The sequence below is a fragment of the Vitis riparia genome, chromosome 5 (assembly GCF_004353265.1).
Source record: "Vitis riparia cultivar Riparia Gloire de Montpellier isolate 1030 chromosome 5, EGFV_Vit.rip_1.0, whole genome shotgun sequence".
In the NCBI taxonomy this organism is placed as follows: domain Eukaryota; kingdom Viridiplantae; phylum Streptophyta; class Magnoliopsida; order Vitales; family Vitaceae; genus Vitis; species Vitis riparia.
Genome location: NC_048435.1, coordinates 6,270,948 through 6,295,143, shown reverse-complemented (window position 1 = coordinate 6,295,143; position 24,196 = coordinate 6,270,948). Strand labels below are relative to the sequence as shown.

The window sequence follows — 24,196 nt, the reverse complement described above, 5'->3', positions numbered from 1 at the left end:
TGCAAATAACTTGAGGGTATACTTCTAATTAAACACATCGATGATACAAAATTACAAAATAAAAAGCGGATTATACCCATTACATGTAGCCTACCGTTTAAAATGGCTATGTACCCGGTCATAATTAATGGTTCAAATAACTTGTCTGTTTCAAGCGCCTATCATTAAGACCCGAATTCACTGCTCTCCCTTTCCAAACCAACTACTTGAAATGCCCCCCCTATCCACCATCGTTCTTTCTTTCTTTTCCTGATGAAAGAAAGGAGTAACCATGGCAACAAAGCCCTTCTTCCAACTCTCATTTCTCGTCCTTTGTCTCTCCTTCTTGACAAAATCACAAGCCAAACATGTTGCAGCTTTGTACATATTTGGCGACTCCGATCTGGACAATGGCAACAACAACGACAAAGACACAATCGCAAAAGCCAATTATCCACCATATGGTATTGATTACCCAAAGGGAACCACAGGCAGATTCACAAACGGCCTCACCATTGCTGATTACTTGGGTATGTTCAAGGTGGACGGTTTAATATATTGACACTCTGGTAAAATTAAATTAATGATTTGAAATGCAGCTCAATTTCTCAATATAAATCAACCACCTCCATTCTTGGGGCCAATGGCAGCTACCGGAAAAAGGCCCAGAGGATATAACTATGCCTCAGCCTCAGCTGGCATCCTTCCTGAGACAGGCACCATTGTGGTAACACAGCATTTGCTTTCAACCTTGTTTGTGTTTTCAAATTTCCTACCTGCAAAATTGTGAATGAAAATCCATGCAGGGCTCCAACTTGAACTTGACAGAGCAGGTGAGGTTGTTCAGAAAAACCGTGGATACAATCCTTCCTCAGCACCTGAAAACCCCAGAAGCAATCTCACGTCACTTGTCAAGCTCTATTTTCTTGGTTCTCATTGGCAGTAATGACTATGCAATGAATTATCTTCTGCCTCAATTCTCCAACAGCAGTCGCTTATACAATCCTGAGCAATTTGCTGAACTCCTCCTGAACGAATTGGGAAATCATTTGCGGGTAATCTAAAGCCATCTTCCGGTTTAGACATATAATTGTAAAAAAAAAAAAAAAAAAAAAGGTTGATATCTAAAAAACTATAATGCATTTGCTGAGATTTTCAGGAGATGTACCGTCTGGGTGGCAGGAATTTTGTAGTGTTTGAGATCGGTCCAATTGGTTGTTTGCCAACTGTTGCACTAGAAAATGCTGGAACAAAGACCCGATGCGTAGAGAAACCAAATGATTTAGTATCCATCTTCAATGCAAAGCTTGCTTCTAACATCAATCAGCTCACTTCCTCACTCCAACACTCCACCTTTGTTCTTGTGAAAACCTTCAACTTAGTGCATGGCCTTGTGGAAAATCCTTCTCGCAATGGTGGATCTCAGACATTGATCAAATTCTTTAGATTGGTCTTTCATGAAAAGTAATGGTAATAATCATTTCATTTTGTTGCTTATTTTTTGATACAGGGTTCAATGATTCAAGAAATCCATGTTGTGTTATTAGCGATAAAACTGGAACTTGCATTCCAAATAAAACCCCGTGCCAGGACAGAAACGGCCATGTATTTTGGGATGGAGCTCACCACACCGATGCAGTAAACAGGTTTGCAGCAAGGGAAATCTTCAATGGGACAAGCTTTTGCACTCCCATCAATGTCCAAAACCTTGTCCATAAACATGCCCTGTAACCTTTTCTATTAATATCCATCACTCACCCCTGAATTATAGCTATAGATAATCCAATTTCAATCCATCTATTTTGCGCGTTGCACTAAGATTCTTCTACTTTCTTGTTTGATGACGGAAGATGCGTTAACAAACCCTAGTTTATCCACAAGTTTACAGAAACCCACCTACCAAACGAATCGATCCCTCACTTCTTGGCCTTGTTCACCGGCGGTCTTATGCTCTTTGGCTTCTTCGAAGCGTTAACAGGAGCTTTCTTCACAGCCTTAGCCGGAGCATTCTTCGCAGACTTCGACGGTCCCTCCACTTTCTTTCTCGCCGACGTTACAGTCGAAGTTTTGGCCGCGGTCTAGCCTTGGCTTTGGCCTCCATGGGAGCTGTCCTGTGCGATTTTGATTTGTTTTTGGTTTTGGGGTTTCACTATACTACTTATGTCAATGTATTTTCATTTTGAACACTTTCAATTCGTGTATGAATTTACACTAAATTTTTTATTTATTTCATAAAGGAATTCAATTTTTACTCTCATATGATTCTTTTTAATTAATGGTTAAATTTGACTCGCCTTCCTTCAAGTTTATCTAACATCGTTACTTTAAAATTTTATCAAATATCTTCATTATTTTGAGTAAAAATAATAAAAAATGAAATCGATAGAAAAGTTATTTAACAAAATTTTAAATTAGTAGTGGTTATATATATATATTAGTTCAAAAATCAAAGGATGCCAATAAAATACCATTTTAAGTAATCTAGGTAATTGTCACAAATAAAAATAAGAAAATAAAATTAATTTTAAATATTAAATTACTTATAAATTTTATTAGTGTATAAAAACTATTTTTTGTTGAGTGGAAAGTTACTATTTACACATTACTTTATGGTATTAGGACTATGAATTGATTGTAAGTTTATAATTTTGTTCCATTTTATTTTTTAGTTCAAAAAACTTTTTAAATAATGACTTTTTCTCTATTGAAAATTCAAGATTGTTGCTCGTTCAACCGAAATGTTACAAATAAATCTAAAATGCTTAGATTATAGCAAGTTAGGTGTAGGTGTTTAAAAGGGTTAAAGTGGATCAACTTATTTTTATTGAATTAAAAATGTTTAAATTATAAGATAAAGTAGCCTATGTGGATCTTAATTTAATTATATGATTATTCCTAATATCCCACGAACTAGAAACTTTTAATAGTGTAATAGAAAATTTTAATTCATCTATAATAAACTAAGGAATTGACCAATTGTACAAATTTTGATTTATTAAATTAAATTACTTTCTAATATAAAAATATAAGATTATTAGTAAAAAAATAGAAAGAAAATAAAAATATTATAATATTATTGGTAAATATTCATATTCTTTTTATAAATTTTAAATTATTTTAATCATCTCTCTTAAAAAAAAATTGAAAACACCAAATTTTGAACATAATTTTCTAAACAATAAAAATAGAAAAATAAGTACCCAAGTATATTCTTCAACTTATTTTCTATTTTCGTTCAAAATAAAAACAAAATACAGAATAAACAAACATGGCCTAATTCCCAAATTCATTTTTGTCAACCATAGCCCTAAAAACCATCAGGAGGGGGTGAATTGGCTATTAATCACTTTGTTATTCTTTTTTTAATAAATTTTAATATATATATATATATATATATATATATATATATATATATATATATAAACTTTGATAAACACAAGAGACAATTTAACCAATTATATAGAAAATAATAATAATAAAATAATTGCTTATAAAATAAATAGAATAGAGAAGATAAAATGGAAACTCTAAATTTTATAATAGGTCCTTCAACCCTCGATAAGATTTTTCCCATCAAGTTTTCAAACCGTTATATTTGAATTATGATTAATGTATTTTTCACAATTTCCTTCAAAAGATATTTTATTCTTGAAAATCCCTTAATGATACACCACCGAGAATCCTTAAGTGATTTCTTATACTTGAAAATAAATAAGGGATACACTTAGATTATTTTCCCAATGATACAAGATTAAATTGACAACAATAAAAACTTTTAGTTTATAATCTTTTTTTTAACCCTTTATGCAATTTTATAAGATTTATAAGATTACACTTCAAATTGCGCATGTATTTGAAAATCCTTTTAAGTTATATAAAAATAATAATAAAAAAATAACTTAAGATTATTTGTTTTCAAAACTTTGGAGATGAATACTTTAAAATGATATTTTTCATAAAAAGTTCAATTTAGGTCTATTTATATTGATGTTAGGAATTCTTATAGGTGGAGCTATAGTGTATTTAGTTCGAGTCCAACTCACTCCTCGATATGGTATATAATTATCAAATTCAAATTTAAATGGTATTTGTTTTTGCCATGAATTGAACAAGTTAAAACATTTGGTTTTATCCATTCAAAGTAATATGTTCATATCAATCAATTTAACTAAAATGAACTTTTTAAAAATAAAATAACAATCTTAATTGTTTTTAAAATTATTATCTCTTTTATTTTATTTTTAAAAACTATTTTCAAACAATAATATCATATTTAAACAAAAGGATAAAACTAATAATCTTATGTTGAGCTATCATTTTAGTTGTTTCTCGTGATAAGCACTATATTTATAAAATATTATAAGAAAATAAAATTATGAGTGCAATCTCAATCCAAAACATGGAAATAAATATTATAGACTTTATTGTTCGTAATGTATATGTCAATAATATTATCCTTCAAATGATTCATTTATTATAATCTGGGATAATCATTAAAATCAAATAAAATATAGAATTCTTTTTACTAATATTATTCATAAATAAAAATAAACAAATTGTCACTAAAATTCCATATAAATTGATAAAATAAAATAAATTAGAGGACATCAAACGTCCATCACTCGATTTTCATGGTTCAAATAACTTAATTGAGCTAAAATTAGCCCCCATCCTACAACGTGGGATGTCCGAGTGGTTAAAACCAACTTCCCATGTGGGACGAAGTCTGCAACTGTGTTTCCAGAACAACCCTATAAAATGCCCATCGTTTCTTTTCATTCTTGTGCCATCCTGAAAACAAAAATTCCATACGCAAAGAAGAAAAAGGATGGCAACAACGCCTCTCCACCTCTCATTCCTCCTCCTCTGTCTCTCCTTTCTGATTAAATCACAGGCTAAGCATGTTCCGGCTCTGTACATATTTGGTGACTCCCTTGTGGACAGTGGCAACAATAATGAGCAGAAAACGCTTGCAAAAGCCGACTATGCACCCTATGGCATTGATTATGTGGTAGGAACCACCGGCAGGTTCACGAATGGCTTCACCGTTGCTGATTACTTTTGTAAGTTCAAAGCTCAAGTAGGTAGTTTTCCCTTGTAATGAAAATCTATTAATGATTTGAACTGAATTGAATTGCAGCTGAATCGCTCAACTTACAACATTTACCTCCATTCTTGGACCACACAAATATTATCGAGCCAAGCTCCGCAGGATATAACTTTGCGTCTGCGTCTGCCGGCATCCTTCCTGAGACAGGCACTACTGCGGTAACAAACTAGTCTTTTTTTGTTTTTTTTTTTCCTTTGTTGTTGAAACCCATATATGAATAAAATTGAGCGTAAAATTATGCAGGGCAAAAACTTGAACTTGAGAATGCAGGTGGGGTTTTTCAGAAGAATTGTTAGTACGATCTTGAAATCGCGCTTTAAAACCCCAGGGAGGATGTCGCGTCACTTGTCAAGGTCTATCTTCTTGGTTTCCATTGGTAGTAATGACTATGCAGTCAATTATCTGGTGCCCCGATTCTACAACAGCAGTCGCGTGTACAATCCTGAACAATTTGCTCAGCTCCTCGTCAACGAATTGGGCAATCATTTGCAGGAGATGTACAGGCTGGGTGGGAGGAAATTTGTGGTGTTCGAGGTGGGTCCAATCGGCTGTTTACCAGCTATTGCACTGAAAAGGGCTGGGCCCAAAACCCCTTGTGTGGAGGAAATAAACGATGTGGTATCCATCTTCAACGCCAAGCTTGCTCTGAAGATCAATCATCTCTCTTCCACACTCCGAAATTCCACTTTTGTTCTTGTGAAAAACTTCAATTTAATGCATGACATGGTGAAAAATCCTTCTCGTTACGGTGAGTAGTCTCGGAGATCATTTGGTATTCATTTATTGGTTATAAAAATGAGCAATTGGAAATCATTATCATTCCCTTTTATTTTAATACAGGATTCAAGGATTCAAGGAACCCGTGTTGCATTGTTAGCGAAGCAAATGGGGCTTGCATTCCAGATAAGACCCCCTGCAATGACAGAGACGGTCATGTGTTTTGGGACGCAGCTCACCCCAGCTCTGCAGCTAACAGGATTGTTGCAAATGAAATCTTCAATGGGACAAGCCTATGTACTCCAATGAATGTTCGTAAACTCATCAACGCACATAAATTGTAATATTTTCCAAAATCAAAGAGAATCGCTCAGCCCTGAATCTGGATGATGTGTATCGATGATTCAATTTCATTCAATCTGCATAATTGTAGGCTCTGGCAATTAAGATATCATGAGGAATCCATAAAGAAGGGAAAACGCTGATCTTTACACCTAAAGATTAACTAAAATTATGTTTCTTTGGAGAGAAATAGAAAAGCACAAATCCTAACACCCACAGATTTACAGAACCTTCCCCTCCCCAATACACATCCCTCACTACTTCGCCTTCTTCACCGGAGACTTTATGCTCTTCGGCTTCTTTGGAGCTTTAACAGGACCTTTCTTCACAGCCTTAACCGGAGTCTTCTTAAGAGACTTTGCCGTTCCCACAGCCTTCTTTCCTGGTGACTTTGCCGTCGAAGTCTTCTTGGCCGCTTTTGACGGTCTCCCCTTGGGCTTTGGCTTAACCACAGCCTTCGCTTTAATGGGAGTGGATTTTACCTTTACAGAAGCAGACTTAGTTTTAGTCACAGCCTTCGGCCTCGCAGCAGGCTTCTTCTTCGCCGGCGCTTTCGCTGCTTCCGACTTCGCTGACGCCACCGACTTCTTAGCGGCGGCAGACGAGAGCTTATATGAATTCTTCACCTTCACAAGCTTTTCAGAAGCCACAAGCTTCTTCAACTGAACGAGCAAAAGCTTCTTAAAATTGGCCGGAAGACCCGATTTTTGCTTCTCTTCAATGAATTTCGCGATGGCGATCTGGCTCGAACCAGTCCTCTCCTTCAGCGCGATTATAGCCTCGTTTATCATCTACAATTTCGCAAAATCCAACCAAAACAGATCAGAACTTACGTAACTCATTATACAGATCAAAAAGCACAAAAACAATTCAAATGACAAAGAATTGACCATTCCCAATCAATTACCATCTCACTGTACGGCGGATGTGCCGGAGAAGCCTTAGGCTTCTTCGTTCCAGCAGACGCCTTCTTAACATTCTTCTTCCCGACCGGGACTACGAGAACAGTCTCTTGCACAGAAGCCATGATCCCAACAAGTGACGGAGATAGAGAAAAAACGATAAGTAGCACGATAAGGATGCAACGTTTAAATACTTAACAGGGTGCTCTCTGATTGGTCCAGAGCGTTGTCACTCGGATCGACCCTCCAGAAAGTTTTTAAATTTGAGGCGTTGGATTAAGCGCTATCGACGGTTAGCAAGGCTTGTTTGAACTGGACGTGGATCGGGAAATGAAAGGAGATTAAGGTTGGGGAAAAAGGGGAGTTATGGGGTGTGCTTTTGAGGTAATTTTAAATCATCATAAATTAGGGAATGTGATATGGATTTTTGAGAGGGCTTGGATGGAATTGTAGCTTATGAATTCAGGATTCTAATGAGTGGTAATATGGTTAAAACCGTGGAGGCATGTGAGAGAATTTTTAATTTCAATTTTATATATCTACATCTTTGGTCGACATTCTATAGGTTCATGTGAGCATATATTAAGGGATAATAAAAATATTAGAAATTCAATTTTAAAAAACCATAGGCATTTAGATAGTATACATTACATTATTCCAAATTGCATTTGATAAACAAGATAATAATGAGATAAAAATTAATTTAAATTATTGTATCTAAAACTTATCAAATTTTAAAATATTATTTACCATTTAGTTTATATAAATATAAATATTACAATTTTTTATTTTTATTTTTTTGCATACCCTTTTACAAACTAAATATTTTGATCACATTTGTTTTTATCCTAATAACATCATTCCTCTTCAAATATTTTTCATAACTTCATTTTTTTGTCACACTTGTCGTATTTTGCATATTATAATCATAACTTAGTTACATTTTTTGTACTTTAGTAGAATTCATCATACTCTATTCATATTTGTGCATCTCAACATGTTTAAAACTACGACATTTGTCCATGCATGGTTTGGTCCCTCGTGATAAATAAATTGCTTCCATTAATCTTCTTTTGTCGAATCCTAGGTCATAACTCTTTAAAATTTTGATATTAAAGCATATTTAGTGTTGTGACCACTAGTGCATCTTTTTTCCTAACCATTTTAAAACATCTATGGTCTTACCCTTCTTCATCTTATCATCCATGTTTCACTTGATTATCTTTAAAGCTCTTTATTATTAGTCTATCGAATCTAGTTTTGAAATATAACACTTCTTTTATGATTAATAATGTTGTATCTTCTTTTGAAGTTGTATGTTTATGTATCATACTTAAGTGGTGTTTGTTTTTTTGGCTTTTTGCTGAAAGCAATCTAGTTTTAGAATTTAGGTTGTTTATTTTTTTACTTTTTCATGACTTATTATAAACTTTTTACTAAATAGAAAAAGCCAAAATATGTATTTTTTTCTAAATAGAAAAAATAACATATTGGTTTTTTTTACTTTTTAATACTTAATAAAAATAAAATATTATAAAAACAAACAACCTAATATTTAATATTATTAAGCATTAAGGTTCTATTTAGAATTAAGTAAAAAAAACAAACACTACCTTAGACACCGAAGGAAACAAATCAAAGCAAACTAATAGTCTTTTCTAAAAAGTCATCATCATTATGGTACTATTATAGTCTTCTACTTGCAACATAGTTGAATTTAGCCTTCATATATTTAAAATTAAACAAAGAATTAAATCTTATTTTTTGTTGGGTAGAACAAGTTGAACAAAGTTTAGGTAAAGAAGATACTTTATATCGTTTTCTAGGACATTATTTACCCTTTGAATAGATTTGTCTTTTAACTTTTCCAATTTTTTTTCAAAGGAATACATGTTGACTGTGCTAAAATTTGTACTCTTCATAAAACCTTACCTCCCATGGAATAGATTTGTTATATTTTGCCAAATAAGGGTCTAGGTCATTTTTTTGATAGAAGGGAGCTTCAATTTTATGACTCGGCCACATATTAGAATCCTAGATGTCGAACTTATTTTTTAACACTTGAGAAATAAAAATATTTTTTTTACTTGAGATGATTTTCTTTCTATATCGTACATGTACAAAGTGACTATAAAGATATTAAAATAATGGTATTGGTACTTAAGCCAAATCAAAAAAATAATGGAAGATGATTAAGAATGTATTTGACAATGATTTTAGAAAGTGTTTTTAATTTTTTTATACTTGAAAAATAAAAATTTTCAAATATTAGAAATAATATAAACACTTCCTAAAATTACTATCAAACACACTCTAAGTGTTATGGAATAAATGTATAATATAATGTAAAAAAAATATTATATGTAAATGAAAGGAATGGGCCTTGTTTGATAATTATTTTCGAAAATGAGTTTTTATTCTTAAAAATTGTTTTGGAAACCAAAGAACATCATTTGATTGTTTTCACTTATTTTTATTAAATTTCTGAGGATTATTTTTTAAAATATATAAATACAAAGAATGATAAAAAAATAAAACCCTAAAAGTTATTTTTGAAAACATAGAGATAGATTAAAAATATTTCAAATTCTCAAACGAACTTTTATTTTACAAAATATTAGAAAATGGTATTCAAAAATTATTTTAAAAAACTGTCTTTTAAAATTATTTTTTAAAACACTTCTCAAATAGAGCTTATGAAGGAAAATAAAGTATCATAGGGTATAAGTGTCAAAATAAATATTTTATGTACAAAAGGTGTGATGACCTTCTCCAAATTGACCATGTAGATATTGTTTGTTCAAAGATGCAAATAGTTTTCATAACTTTAAAATGTGTTTACAAGGTTGAAACGAAAGCATACATATATAATGTTAAGAACTTTTTTCTATATTTGATGTGGGATATCCTAATGACCCCTTCTCCTAAGCAAACATTGTTATGATAAAACCCTTAAAAATATAACATGATATAAAGTTTTATGTATTTAGTATCTATTTAATTTAATAAGATTCCAATTTCTCATTCTATATGTTTGTTCTATGTATTATACTTTATAAACATTTTGACATAATATATTTTGCATTGTACATAATTTAGGTGCATTAAAAGTTGCACACAAAATCTAAGTCATGAATTTCTTACAAATAGATGATTTGTTCAGAATCAATTCATGGACTTAGACAATCTATTTGAGATTGTAGTGCGCTATATCTTAATTTGAGGAATGATTGGTCTTAGTCATCGAGATAGGTTTCCCATGGTGAGTGTGCTAGTGTGTATGGTTATACATTGGACATGACATATTGTGAGTCATGATGTAAGGTTATTGGGTAGTCATGACGTAAGGATATCGGGTAATCGTGACCTTACTAAAATGTTATATTGTATGATTTCTCAACTTTGAGAGAATATTGAACTTATGTCAAAAGTTTATAATGGTTTTAACCTAAAAGTAAGACTATAAGGTGAACATTTATTCCCTATAAATTGTGTCATCCTTGATAGAGATTTGTGAAACCAAGGTTTGGTTAATTTTGATTTTGATGATAACAAAATAAGGTTTAGGATTAATGATCATATTTCAAGTGTGATTAGGCAAAACGACTTCCAAAGTGGCAATTCAAAGACAAATCAAGGCAATGAGAAATCATGAAGAAGAAGACCATCTCAAAGAGAAGAGTTTTTCAAAACCAAAAGTTTCTTAAGATCTCTTTGTCAGGTTGTTGGTGTACTAGGACTTTTATGCATTTCATTCTTTATTTATGCACCAAAATCATCCAAGAGTAATATTGTTTTAAATATCTTAAGAATTGGATGATTTCATGTTTTCAACTAAAACCTTGTGTTAAATGATTTTCAAACTTGTGTTAAAAGGTTTTAAGTTGAAAAATGTTAAGTGTTGAGCCAAAAAAATGGCTCAACCGGTACAACCGATCGACCGGTTGTGCTCATCCGGTCGATGACCGATTGAGGGAGGCAAAAAAGTTTATCTCTCTCCCAGTGGTCTTCTCTTCCCAGTCAAAGTTGAACCTCAACCGGTCGAGGTCCGGTTGAGGCCCAACGGTCACTTTTCCTAACAACTAATCAACCAGTTGAACCCCCAACAGCTAGTTTGACTTTTTTCTTCTATAAAAATGCTCTAATCTTCATTGTTTCACAAGCTTAACCTTCCCAAATCATTCTTAATTATATTTGAGCCTTGGAAGAGTGTTTTTGAGTGCAATGTTGTTTCATAACTTGCATATCTTTAGTGCACCATTCAATCCTAGTGTTTCTTGTATCTTTGAGCCTAAAGTTCTATTACTAGGATTTTGAGAGATCATTATTTGTATATCTTTGTGAGGAATTTTCTCAAGTGTGGGGTATCACTTGAGGGATTGTTCAAGAGTGAGATATCTCTTCAGAAGTGTAAAGGGTGCTTGGAGCCAAAAATCTAAGAGGGTGAATTGGAATCATAATCCAATTGTAAATAAATTGGAAGCTTGGTTGAAGCTTCAAGATAGTGGAACCCTTACTCGGTTAGAAGGTTGAGGAGAGTGGATGTAGGCAAGGAAGTGTCGAACCACTATAAACTCTCGTGTTTGCACTCTCTCTTCCCTAACTTTTTTAAATTATATGCAATTGTCTTTATTTTGTTTAGTATATACTTGCATATAATTGTTTCTTATTTTTGCATAGTTTAAATTGTGAAAAAGAGATCATCACCCTATTTACCCCCCCTCCTCTAGGGTGATTACCATAGTTTGGATTAGCATCAAATTCCTAACAAGATTGATAACAACAGGTATTTCAATATAGACATCATAATATCTTGTAAAAATTGAGATAGTGTGTCCTATTGGGTAATTCTAATGACGCATGTTTAAGAAATCTATGGTCATAACAATTCCTTAATTCGAAATTTAACATATGCATTTTGTGATCTAGGGTATATTATTGATTACACAATAAGAGAATTTGAGACTCAAAAATAGTAGAAGTAATCTTAAGAAGTTGATAATAGTCACCTTCTTAGATTACAAGCATCAGTTCATAGGGAGCTCACATACAATGAATAGTTAGTCACGAACTCAAACACTTGTGTCTTGTTGTAATTACATAGGATACTAGAATATAGTTGATTCTTTGTAAATGAATGTTGAGTTAACTTTAAAATTGGATTATAAGCGAGTTAGTATTTACCAATAGGTCTTAGTGGTCCCCACTCTAGCTTAGTTTCCATAATGACAGAGTTCATAAAGGTTAGTTGTGTTATTTGTTTACTTATGTGTATAAGGACGTTTTGGTAAATATGCAAGGTTACATAGAAGCTTGTGAACACTTTTACTGGATTGAGATGATTGATTAATTGGAATCAAAATGACTGATTAATCAATTAGGACCCATGTGGGCTAGTTTAAGTAATCTAAGCTTAGGATGAGTTTAAATCACTTAAGCTCACCGAAAGACTATTAAGTTTATGTTACTAATAGAAATTGATCTAGGAACATCCAAATCTAAGGTAAACACTTCAATACTAAATCCTAGAATATTTAATATGTAAATATGCTTTCATTACTAGGATCTAAAGGCATAGGAAGAATAACATGCACCTTAATTGGTCTTGAATAAGGAGTGGAGTAATCTAGATATTCTCAACAGATACAATGTCCTTCTTGTGTCACATAAGATTGTAGGGTCGAATAGGTAAACATTATTTGCAGGGTCAAACAAACTCTCATACAATGTTCAATGATTGACTTTCCTTTCGTTCTTTTTTTTAGCTTTCTTTTTAGCTTTCTTTATGATTAGAAAATTGAAGAGCTCCTTAGTTATTATGTAATAACTTGCTTTCTACTATATAAATATTATTTGCTTTATGCCTAAAGATAAGAACCTTCAACGGCAAATGAAGTAGAACATGCCCAATCCTACCATGTCATATTTTGTTAAGCCAAACTAGGGTGTGCCCTAGCTATCCATCTCATCTAATCATCTGTTATAGAATTAACTAAATCCATTGCTACTCTAGCTACCCCTGCTCTAGCCATTTCAGAATTTCATACAAGTACAACTCTTATTTGAATAAAGTGAAAAAAAATACAATTTGTGTTGTCCATTACAACAAACACTTGACTGGTTCCAAAAGTAGCTTGGAAGAGTTGGATTAGTAATGGATCCTTGAAATTACTATTTTCCAACAAGCAAGATGATATACTAATCGAAGTTGGATCTACAGTTGGACTGCTATTCATGGTTTAAAAACACGTTTATATTGTTAAGAGAAGCTATTTATATATATATACACACACATATAGACATGAATTTTTTTCCCCTATCCAATGTGAGATATCACAATTACCTTTTTATGACACAACGAAAGGATTATGGAGTCAAATAAACTCCCACATTGGGGTTGAGGATCAGTTCTGACACCATTTGTAACGATATGATTCTAATCATGTAAATTTTTTCTATTTTGGGCCCAAAGGACCTTGACGACTTTAAAATGCGTAGACAATAAAGAAAAGCTCATACATATATAATTGTGATAACTTACATTAGATAAAGGGAAAATTTTCTAAAGTTACATATGTACGAACTCCTCTTAATTGTATAGACACATTTTAAAGATATGAGGGTCTTTAGGTTTAGAGTGGATAATATTTACAAAGTTAGGAGTGAGTTGGTGTAAATGACATTAGAGTCGATCTCTAATCCTGGTGTGGGAGTTTGTTTAACCCCTTAAAGGGAGTTTATCCATTTAGTTCTACAATCTTGTGAGACATGATGAGGATGTCGTATTTGCATGGGAGGAGGAATAAGGGAATTGATGATTATGATATTTTATATTGGATAGAAGAAAAAGTTTCTAAAGCTATATATGTACAAACTCCTCTTAACTGTATAAACGCGTTTTAAAATCATGAAAGTCCCTTAAATTTAGAGCGAATAATATCTACTTGGTTATGAAAAGTTTATTACAAAAGAAATATAAAAGAAGTTGAAATGAAGGTATTAGTCATATAAACAAAATGATGAATTTGAAAAGGAATGAATGTAATTAAGTACTAATTTGCATATTAAAACATTCGGTACCCATCCTGCCCCACCCTTGATGGGATGAGGCTGTAATAAATATAAACTAGTTTGGAATGAGTTTGAGAGTTTTTTTAAAACCTGGGATGAGTCAAGGTGGGTTCGGCTATAATTTTGTCCCATCATATCCTATTTATATAAAATATTAAATAAAATTTATTTTAATTTTTTTTTTCATTTACAACCTTTTGATATATATAAAATATTGTTTTTTTAATAAATATTTTAATATTTATTTTATTATAAATTATGTTTATTTTTAATATAAATTAATATTTTAAAAGTAAATTTTTTTTTTTAAATTTAAAATTTTAAAAAATTAATGGGGTGGTGGGGCAAGACGAGTATGAGAATACCTTACCTGCCCTATTTAACTCTTTTTTTTTTTTGTTGGTGAGAATATAAATTGATTTAAATAAACAAGACGAGAATGGGATGAGGATGATCCATCTTGAACTTGTTGTATTGTCATCCTAGCCTAAGTCTAATTCTCAACCAGACCTTACTCAAAAGTCATAACAACTCAAAACATAGGTGTGGGCACGATTTTGCCAAGTTGTACCCTTATTTTAAACTATTTAATAAATAGGTTGAATTTGATTTTATCTAAATTGATATGAACAACACAATAACATAAAAACATAATCTTAATCTATTAACACATTTATAACTCATTAACATGATTAATCTCTTAAAAATTTTAAATTTATAAAAGATTACTTTTATCAAATTTTACTTTAATTTAGATACATTTTCTACTTTTTATTTTTAAAATAAGAAACTTCTATATATAAAAATATATAGATTTAGCTTATATATTTAAAAATCACTTTAAAACCAAAATTTTTCAATGCAAACTTCTAACAATTCTTATATCCACATCAAAATGGATAATAAGTTATTTAATTTTTATTTATATGATATTCATCATTCGAAAAGGCATTTTAAACTTTTGTAAATTTTAAATTAAATATATAAAATAAATAAATTTATTGGGTTAAATGGATGACAAATAAATTGTATTATTTTGACATAATTAAATAAACAAATTTAAATAGATTGAACAACAAATGTCTTTGGAAATTCTTGCTCCCTTTGAATCATTGTATCTATATCGATCGATCTCGATTAATGGACCTTCTGGTTTGAAAAATAAGCATAGGATAATTGATTCGATGACATTAGTTGTCTGTATAATTTGCCTATAAAAGGAAAAAAAAAAGAGTGAATTGAAGCTAGACTGGATCCCATCCCGGATCGAGTGCACCAATGTCTAACCCGGATCCCTTACAATTTGTTTAATTTTCGTTTGGGCCTGACGAGAGGCAAACTGATCTTGTGAGTGGGTTTGGGCCCGAAACCAAGGACCAGTTAAACAAGCACCCGACTCTCCACATCGGCAGGGACCTTACCGCAATTTCCAAGATTCACAGGACCCTCCATGCAAACATAAACATTTCTCTCTCACACAACGCTACCCTATATAAATACTAATTCCCTTAGGATTCACAAAACCCTAGCGGCGCGACATCAGAGCCTCTTACGATTAGGGTTTCAGACTCCCATCTCCAGATTCTTCAAGCATGGTGAGTCCAAAGCCACAGTGCATCTGCTGATTAAGCATTTTTCTGTTTCTGACGTTCTTTATCTGCCTTCTGTTTAGGCGGATGTCGAAGTTGATGTGGCCCCAGGAGTGCCGAAGAAGAGAACGTTCAAGAAGTTCAGCTTCAGGGGTGTCGATTTGGATGCACTTCTCGACATGTCCACTGATGAGCTTGTCAAGCTCTTTCCCGCCCGTGCTAGAAGAAGGTAATGCTTAATGGGGATAAATCTGTTTTTAAATCTTTTATTCGGTTTTTATAAAGCAGTGGTTCTGAATCGTTTCTGTCAATTCTGGAATGGTAGGTTCCAGAGGGGACTGAAGCGAAAGCCCATGGCCTTGATCAAGAAGCTTCGCAAGGCGGTAATTGTTTTCTCCTTTTTTTTCATTTTTTCTTTACTATCAGTGGATCTTGCAATTGTGGACTTGATGATAGGGTTCTATCAGTCTCATATTTTAATTCTTTTGAGTTTCTAAAAACAATTCACTCTTATATTTTGCCTTTATTTCATAGAATTTAAGATTTCAATGCTGTGGGGGAGAATTTAGTTTGAAGGGAAACTGAGAACCGAACCTTTTTTTTCAGCATTTCCCTCACCCTGATCTCTTTTTCTGAACCAGGACTGGATCCTGAGTTGTTTGGTGATGCAGTTAGAATGTGTGTATGATTTGAGTGGTTGAGATATCTGAACAAGTATGTTGTTGCCTTTGATTTGAAGAAGGATGGTGGTGTAAAGGGGATATTTCAAAGTTGGAAGCTGTGATATATTGCTCGGTTTAGTTCTTTTATATATATATATGGTATTAGAAATAAACTAAATTAGATGGGTTTCTTTTGGGCAGCCCTCATAGTTAGTTGTTGTGTCATTTATACTGTTAGTATACTGTGTTAGAACCACTCTATTTCCTGTATAGTCTGTTCATTATTAGATATGACTGTTGCGCTGGATATAAGATAAATGTAGTCAAAACATGCAAGACAAAGGTAAAGTAGTGTGCTAGTGAAATTCTGAGAACTATGGAATAGTTCTTGAACTCAAATGATAAAGTGAAAGTTTGGAAGGTAGAATGTGGGTTTGTGTAGTACACAGGCTGATCCTCTGTTTTTTGAAGTTAATGTGTGGAGTGTTGGCCTATGTACGTCTGGAGAGTGTGCATCAAATTCAGTGGACTGTTTTGGTACTTATGGAGCATATGTGGGCAGATCTTATTTGAGGTAATGTTGAAGCATTTTAAGGCAGGATGTTACAGATTGGTGAATTGTTCTCATGAGAACTTTTAGGTGATCAGAAGCTTGAATGATATGCTCTTTGTATTCTGTGCCAAGATGCTTGGGAGATATGTTTGTGAAAATATGCTCAAAAAGAACATGGATGATTTTGGTTCCGATCGAAGTATTCATGTTGGGCATGAGCACTATTTTCATATTTATATTAGTATGCCTACAGTTGTGGAGTGGAGACATCCCAAGCCTTGGATCCTTAGGACAATGAAATTACCGGATAGAAGAAAATATACTATAAAGAGTGCTGTTAATTTTTATTTTTTTTTTGTCTTTGTGAATGTGAAGAGCAATGTGTGAGTAATACGCTTGTGGCTTATGAACAAGGTTCTGTTTATTATCATCATTATTATTATTATGTTGGTGTGTAATTGTGAAGTTAAATGTGTGTGATACATTTGAAACTTAGAAAAGAGGTCTTGTTTGGAGGGGGGATGAGGCATTGATTGGTATTGTGAAGTAAAAGGGCTCTTTAGAATTGCCCTTGCTGGTGGATTTGAAGAGAACACGATCTACATTCCATGCTGAACAGGAGGCTAAATTTGTGAAGAATATCTTCAATAGATATTATTAGAATCTAAATGAATTCATATGTAAAGAGAAATCCTTTACATCATTACAGTCTCTCTTGACTCAATGCTTCATGTTTCTGAGAGGGAGAACTTGGAATGTTCATATAATTTCAGGTGGTAAAGAAATAGTGATGAGCTTTGCTAAGCTAGGATTCATTTCCAAAAGACAATATTTGATATGCAGAATCTAGAAGACTATGAATCTTAATGCTATCTATCTTTTGAAAATCCATTTGAGCTATGTTTCTGTTAACTCTCTTGAATTGTCTTTATTCCCATCGCCACATGGTTGGCATATATGTTAGAATCCTTTGATTCAAAACTCAGTAGGTGCTTTATGGCCTTAATTCAATACCTGGGAAAATGTGCAATGTAGTCTCGATATGACAGTGCTCTTCCATTGTTGCTAGAGATGATAAGGGATGAAATTTTTGTATGTAAGATCCTCAATTTTTGCCTCTTTTAGATAAATTCTTTTTTGATATTATCTTTTAGTATGATTTCTTGCAATCAAATTCACAGAAGTATCATGATTTGGCTTGACTGTTTTTCAGGAGCATCAACAATTTTCTGTAGTATTTTGTTAATAGTCAATTATGAGTTACGAGGGTTATAGAAACTTGCTTCAGCCTTGACTAATTTTTGTGGTAATGTTTTGAATCAGAAACGTGAGGCACCACCTGGTGAGAAGCCAGAACCAGTCAGAACCCATCTGCGCAATATGATCATTGTACCTGAAATGATTGGAAGCATTACAGGCGTGTACAATGGGAAGACCTTCAATCAGGTTGAAATCAAACCGGAAATGATTGGGCATTATTTGGCTGAGTTCTCAATCTCATACAAGCCAGTGAAGCACGGAAGACCTGGTATTGGTGCCACCCACTCATCTAGGTTCATTCCTCTCAAGTGAGATCTTTACCAGCAACCTAGACATTTAAGTTTGTCATTTTCAAGAAGCAGCTTTGTTGATCAAACTTTTACAGGTCCCTGCCAGTTTTGCTTGTTTAGTATTTTTGCAATGGAACTCGTTATTTAGATGATGCTTATTTCAAAGATTTCATAGTTTTGAGAATGTGACGCTGATGATGGATCAATTTTTGATTTGGTCATTGTTTAAATGAGTGCACAAGGATATTATTTGTTTGCCCTATATAAGGTTAGGCTTGGATCCCATCAATCTCTAGTAGGCTTTTACTGCATGTTCTTGAAACCAATTTATAATTACAAATATCCTGTGATAAGTGTCAGGGTGGGGATTCCATTGGTATCGTGCAGTTCAAATTAAACTTGCATTAGAATTTTTTTTCTGGGAATTCTTTTTCCCTCTTTGGGAGCAGTCAGGCAATTGTTGAATGAACCATTTGAATGGCCTGGAACGGGCTTCTAATTTTTGAACAGTCGAGCAATTAAGAAGGGATTATATGGGAGTGATTTTGGTGGCTCGTAGTGCTTTTTGTTGGCAGTGTTTTTATTAGAAACTCCTCTTCCAAAAATCAATTAGCATCCATTTTTAAGTGATTCTGACTACGAGGTGTCATATGAAAATAGGGTGTTTGTAAAAGTTCTAAAAATTAGTTTTGAAGTCTCTTTAATCACTAAAATGATTTTCAAGCATTTATTAATGAATCTGGTGATACTTGTTTCAAATTTCATTTTGTTATTATATAAAATATTACCAATTTTTTTATTTTATTTTATTTTTTTTATATTTCTATTCGGATATTAATTGATTTTTTTTAAGTATTTTCAAAATCCATCTAATATCATCTTTAGTCTTTACTTAGAAAAATATGATGACAATTTGGGAGTGAAGGAGTAAGATAGTTCGATTCTTATCTTTATGTTAGAAAAATATGATTGACAATTTGTTCATTAATTTTTTTTCTGTTTCCAACATTAAAAAAAAAGGTTCCATTTTGCTACCAAACGATCTATTTTCAATAATTATTTTTTAAAAAAAGGAAAATATGTTGCAAATCATCTTTAAACTAGTCAAGAATCAAGAATAGAAATTTCGGATTTTATTTTTGAATTTTGACTAACGGAAAGTACAATAAAAACAAAAATAGAGAAAAGGAAAAGAAAGGAAAAAGTTGTAGAAAATAGAAAAAATACCTTTAAATTAAATTTTTTTTTCTCTTGTTTAAAATTATATAAATATTTAATAATTTTCAATATATTTGATTTTTTTTTCTCTTCTAAGTGCAATGCAAATAAAAGAATTTGAATTCCTTGGAACTCGTGCTTCTAAACAAAACTTCAATGGATTTTGTTATCAATAATACAAAAGGCATAAAACAAAATATCTTTTATATTGTTCTTAATTTCTCTTTTCCGATTCTGAAAGTTTGTGATAATGGAATTACAGGGGGGTGAATAAGTATTCTTTTTTTAATTTTCATTCTAATTTTTTTTTTAATTTTTATATGTTCTTATATCATATTTTTATATATAAAGTGTGCTTGAACACTTATTTAGCGCAAATCCTCAAGGTTAGTGTAAATCTCAAAAAGTACATAGAGTTTATCCAATAACATATGGAATAAAATTGTCAACTAAACTAATTAATCTAATGCACTAACAATTTCCCTCTTTGACAATTTTTGACAAAATAATTCATACATGAACGCCGTAATACTCCTAAATGAAGTTTATATATCATTCAATAATGCTAAGTCTAAACCAAAGATTCTAACCATTAATCTTTAATCATCCAATTTGAATCCTAAAAAGTCTTGAAAACCTATAACCTACATACACTTAAACAACTATACCCATAAAAAATAGTATGTAAGAAAAATAAGTCTTATGATAAAGAGTAAAAGCAACGATCCAACAATCAAATATCAAGAATCTCAATCTAACATCATTAATCAAATATCAATTGTAAGGATAGAACATTTAAAAGCATGACATGATGTAACATTTATTGGATTTATTATTTTACAATATGATTCCAATTTCTCGATTTATATCTATCTTATTCCACACGTTACATTTTATGAGCATTTTGGCATAACATCTTTTGCATTGTACATGACTTAAATACATTAAGATGTACAAAGAAGATTTAAGTTATGAGTTTCTTACAAGTAGATGATTGGTTCATGAACTTATGTAATTCATTTAAGGTTATGGTACACTACTTCCTAATTAGAGAAATGACTGATCTTGGTTATTGAGATGGGTTTCTAATGATGAGTATATTAGTATGTATGGTTATACATTGGACACGAGTTACAGTCAGTCATGACGTAAGACTATCAAGTAATAATAATTTTATCAAACTACTATATTGTATAGTCTTTTAACCTTGAGATAATATTAAGTTTGTGTCAAAATTTGTAGTGACTTTAACCTATAAGTAAAATCTTAAGGCTGTCATATATTTTCTCTAGATTTAGGTTACTATTAGTAGAAGTTAGTGATTACAAATATTCTCAATAAAGACACCATGATATTTTATAAAAATTGAGACGATATGTTTCCTTAAGTGATCATAAGAAAGCATGTTCAAGAAATCATGATCGTAATAATTTCTTAATTGAAACTTAACATAATCTCATTATGAACTAGAATTAGTCATTTAATTAAACAATAGAATGATTTGAGACTTCAGAGGTTAATAACATTTACTTTATTAAATTACTAATACCAATTCATGGAAAACCTACATAATAGGTCACAGATTCTAACACTTTTATTTTATTGTAATTACATATGAAATCTTACCCAAATTTATCAAAATTTTCAACAATTTAATAATTGGATGTGTCTTTTTTTTTTTTTTTTTTTGTAAGTTAAGTCTCTTTTTCATCTTTTCAATTTCAAGGGTTGAAACTTTAATTTTTATTAATTATATTATTATATTTAGCCTCTAGAAACTTTACCTTCTTAGAAAATTCTTCTTTTTCAAATTCTAAGGTTGCAAAGGTCATTGACAAGGTTTAACATTTTTAGTTTTAAGCGATTAAATCAAATTATTTACTTTCACACTTTCAACTTTAATTTTTGGACTTTCTTCAAATGAGACTTCATAAGCACCATGGATACTATCAAAATTGCATTCACTATCACCATCAAACTTTAAATTATGTATATAATCAAAATTAGAATTAATTGGCACAATAAACACTATAAAGTGATTATTTGGATGATTCCAAGTTTTTGTTTGACATTTTTATTTTTTATTTTTTCTTTTGGACTAAAACTTTTTCCTTACTTAAAGAGCGAATGATGTAGGGAATTAAACCGAATTCCCAACCCGTGAGAAACAAAATTAAAGAAAACACACGCCAAAGAAAAGATAATCACACGCACAAGACAGTATTTACGTGGTTCGGCAATTTGCCTACGTCCACGGAGTTGCAGGGATATCACTATTATTAGGGAAATAATTCAGAGTACAACTTGGCGGCTACAATATTCTCTCTATATATATAACATGACAACCCCACCACACTAAAAAACCCTAATTACAAAAGGTGGTTCCACAATGGGCTAAACAGGCCCAACAGGCCCCAATAAATCTCCCATTAAAAAGCCATGCAATATTATTCGGGTTGGGTCGTCAAACCGGATCAAACAAAACTAAGCTCCACAAAGCCCAACAAATCTCCCACTTGGAGACTAGTCCAATCACCAACATCAAACCGCTATCCTCCAAGAAACAATCCCTTATCCCTACAACTCATCCTCCTGTCCTCAAACTAGAAAACCAATTGAAGCTGCGCACAGCTTCAACTTCTCAATAGTGACACCCTTAGTCAACATGTCTGCAGGGTTCTTAGATCCACAAATCTTCTCAAGTATTACCAGTTTATCCTCAACAAGATAACGGATAAAGTGGTATTTTGTTTGTATATGTTTCGACTTTGAATGAAAAGCCGAATTTTTGGCAAGAAAAATTGCACTCTGACTGTCACTGTGTAGAATGCCCATCTCCTGCTTCTTACCCAATTCATCTAAGAAACCATGTAGCCAAATCATCTCCTTTCCAGCTTCAGTTGCTGCAACATACTCAGCTTCTGTAGTAGACAAAGTAACAATCTTCTGTAGATTTGAAACCCATGATATAGCTGTACCACCTAGAGTAAAAACAAACCCAGTAGTACTCTTTCTACTATCAATATCACCAGCAAAATCAGCATCTACATAACCCTGCAATTTCAAACTTGCACCTGTGAAGCAAAGACATGTATCTAATGAACCCTTCAGATATCTTAGAATCCACTTGACTGCCTCCCAATGCTGCTTTCCAGGCCTACTCATGAATCTGCTCACAACTCCCACTGCATGTGCAATGTCTGGCCTTGTACACACCATAGCATACATCAAGCTACCAATAGCTGAGGCATAGGGCACCTTGCTCATATGGTCCCTTTCTTCTTCTGTCTTCGGTGACTGTTCTTTGCTTAGTTTGAAATGACTACCCAATGGTGTGCTCACTGGTTTAGCTTCATTCATGTTGAACCTGCTGAGAACTTTCTTCACATACTCTGACTGTGAAAGTTTCAATGTACCATTAGTCTTGTCTCTAATGATTCTCATACCAAGGATTTGCTTTGCAGCTCCCAAATCCTTCATTGCAAACTGTTTGGACAATTGCTTTTTCAGATTATTAATCTTCTCAATGTTAGACCCTGCAATAAGCATATCATCCACATACAACAGTAATATGATGTAAGAATTTTCAAATGACTTAACATAGCAACAGTGATCAGCTTCACATCTCTTGAACCCAATTCTATGCATAAAACTGTCAAACTTCTTGTACCACTGTCTAGGAGCTTGTTTAAGGCCATACAAGCTTTTTCTCAGTTTGTAGACTAGATTCTCTTGTCCCTGAACAATGAACCCTTTTGGCTGAATCATGTAAAGGTCTTCCTCCAAGTCACCATGAAGGAATGCTGTCTTCACATCTAACTACTCAAGATGTAAGTTTTCTGCAGCCACCATTCCTAGTACAAGTCTGATCGTTGACATTTTCAGAACTAGAGAAAATATCTCTGTGTAGTCAATGCCCTCCTTCTGCTGGAACCCTTTAACAACTAATCTGGCCTTGTAACGTTTACTACCATCATGCTCATTCTTTATTCTGTATACCCACTTGTTGTGCAAAGCCTTCTTTCCTACTGGCAATTCAGTCAATTCCCATGTCTGATTCCCTAACAAGGAATCCATCTCATCCTTCATGGCTAACTCCCACTTGCTTGAATTCTCATCTTGCAAGGCTTCATCATAACACTCTGGCTCACCGCCATCAGTCAACAGGAGATAATTTAAAACAGGTGAATAACGCTGCGGAGGTCTAATGTTCCTGGAAGATCTGCGAACTTCAACTACAGGTGTACTCAGATCTACCTGTGAATTTACATTCTCCTTATCTTCTTCACCCCCCTTCTGGACAGTACTTTCAGTCAATTCATCTAAGTTGACAAACTTAGATTTCTTTTGATCTATCTCTGTAACATCTGACACTACAGTTGACCTGTCCTTGTACATAACCTGTTCATTAAATATCACATTTCTACTTCTGATGATTTTCCTGTTTTGTTCATCCCAAAACCTATAGCCAAATTTCTCATCACCATAGCCAATGAAAAAACA

General features: G+C 32.7%; 4 protein-coding genes across 4 annotated transcripts; 3 read left to right on the top strand and 1 right to left on the bottom strand.

The window, feature by feature from the left end:
* Positions 1–111: 111 nt before the first annotated feature.
* Positions 112–2,212, top strand: LOC117914330 (GDSL esterase/lipase 7-like). The gene is made up of 5 exons (XM_034829629.1): positions 112–509; positions 579–706; positions 786–1,034; positions 1,139–1,394; positions 1,490–2,212. Exons 1-5 carry the CDS (start codon positions 272–274, stop codon positions 1,708–1,710), a joined length of 1,092 nt encoding a protein of 363 aa, XP_034685520.1. The 5' UTR covers positions 112–271; the 3' UTR covers positions 1,711–2,212.
* A 2,542-nt stretch (positions 2,213–4,754) lies between these two features.
* Positions 4,755–6,305, top strand: LOC117914331 (GDSL esterase/lipase 7-like). Its single transcript, XM_034829630.1, has 4 exons — positions 4,755–5,042; positions 5,120–5,247; positions 5,333–5,837; positions 5,930–6,305. The coding sequence occupies exons 1-4, from the start codon at positions 4,808–4,810 to the stop codon at positions 6,148–6,150; spliced, it is 1,089 nt and encodes a 362-aa protein (XP_034685521.1). The 5' UTR covers positions 4,755–4,807; the 3' UTR covers positions 6,151–6,305.
* LOC117914332 (histone H1-like) lies at positions 6,239–7,213 on the bottom strand. Its single transcript, XM_034829631.1, has 2 exons — positions 7,056–7,213; positions 6,239–6,936 (listed from the first exon to the last, which is right to left on the bottom strand). The coding sequence occupies exons 1-2, from the start codon at positions 7,173–7,175 to the stop codon at positions 6,406–6,408; spliced, it is 651 nt and encodes a 216-aa protein (XP_034685522.1). The 5' UTR covers positions 7,176–7,213; the 3' UTR covers positions 6,239–6,405.
* Positions 7,214–15,611: 8,398 nt separating this feature from the next.
* On the top strand, positions 15,612–18,758 carry LOC117914814 (40S ribosomal protein S15). The gene is made up of 4 exons (XM_034830299.1): positions 15,612–15,716; positions 15,794–15,939; positions 16,036–16,093; positions 18,249–18,758. Exons 1-4 carry the CDS (start codon positions 15,714–15,716, stop codon positions 18,495–18,497), a joined length of 456 nt encoding a protein of 151 aa, XP_034686190.1. The 5' UTR covers positions 15,612–15,713; the 3' UTR covers positions 18,498–18,758.
* Positions 18,759–24,196: the final 5,438 nt, after the last annotated feature.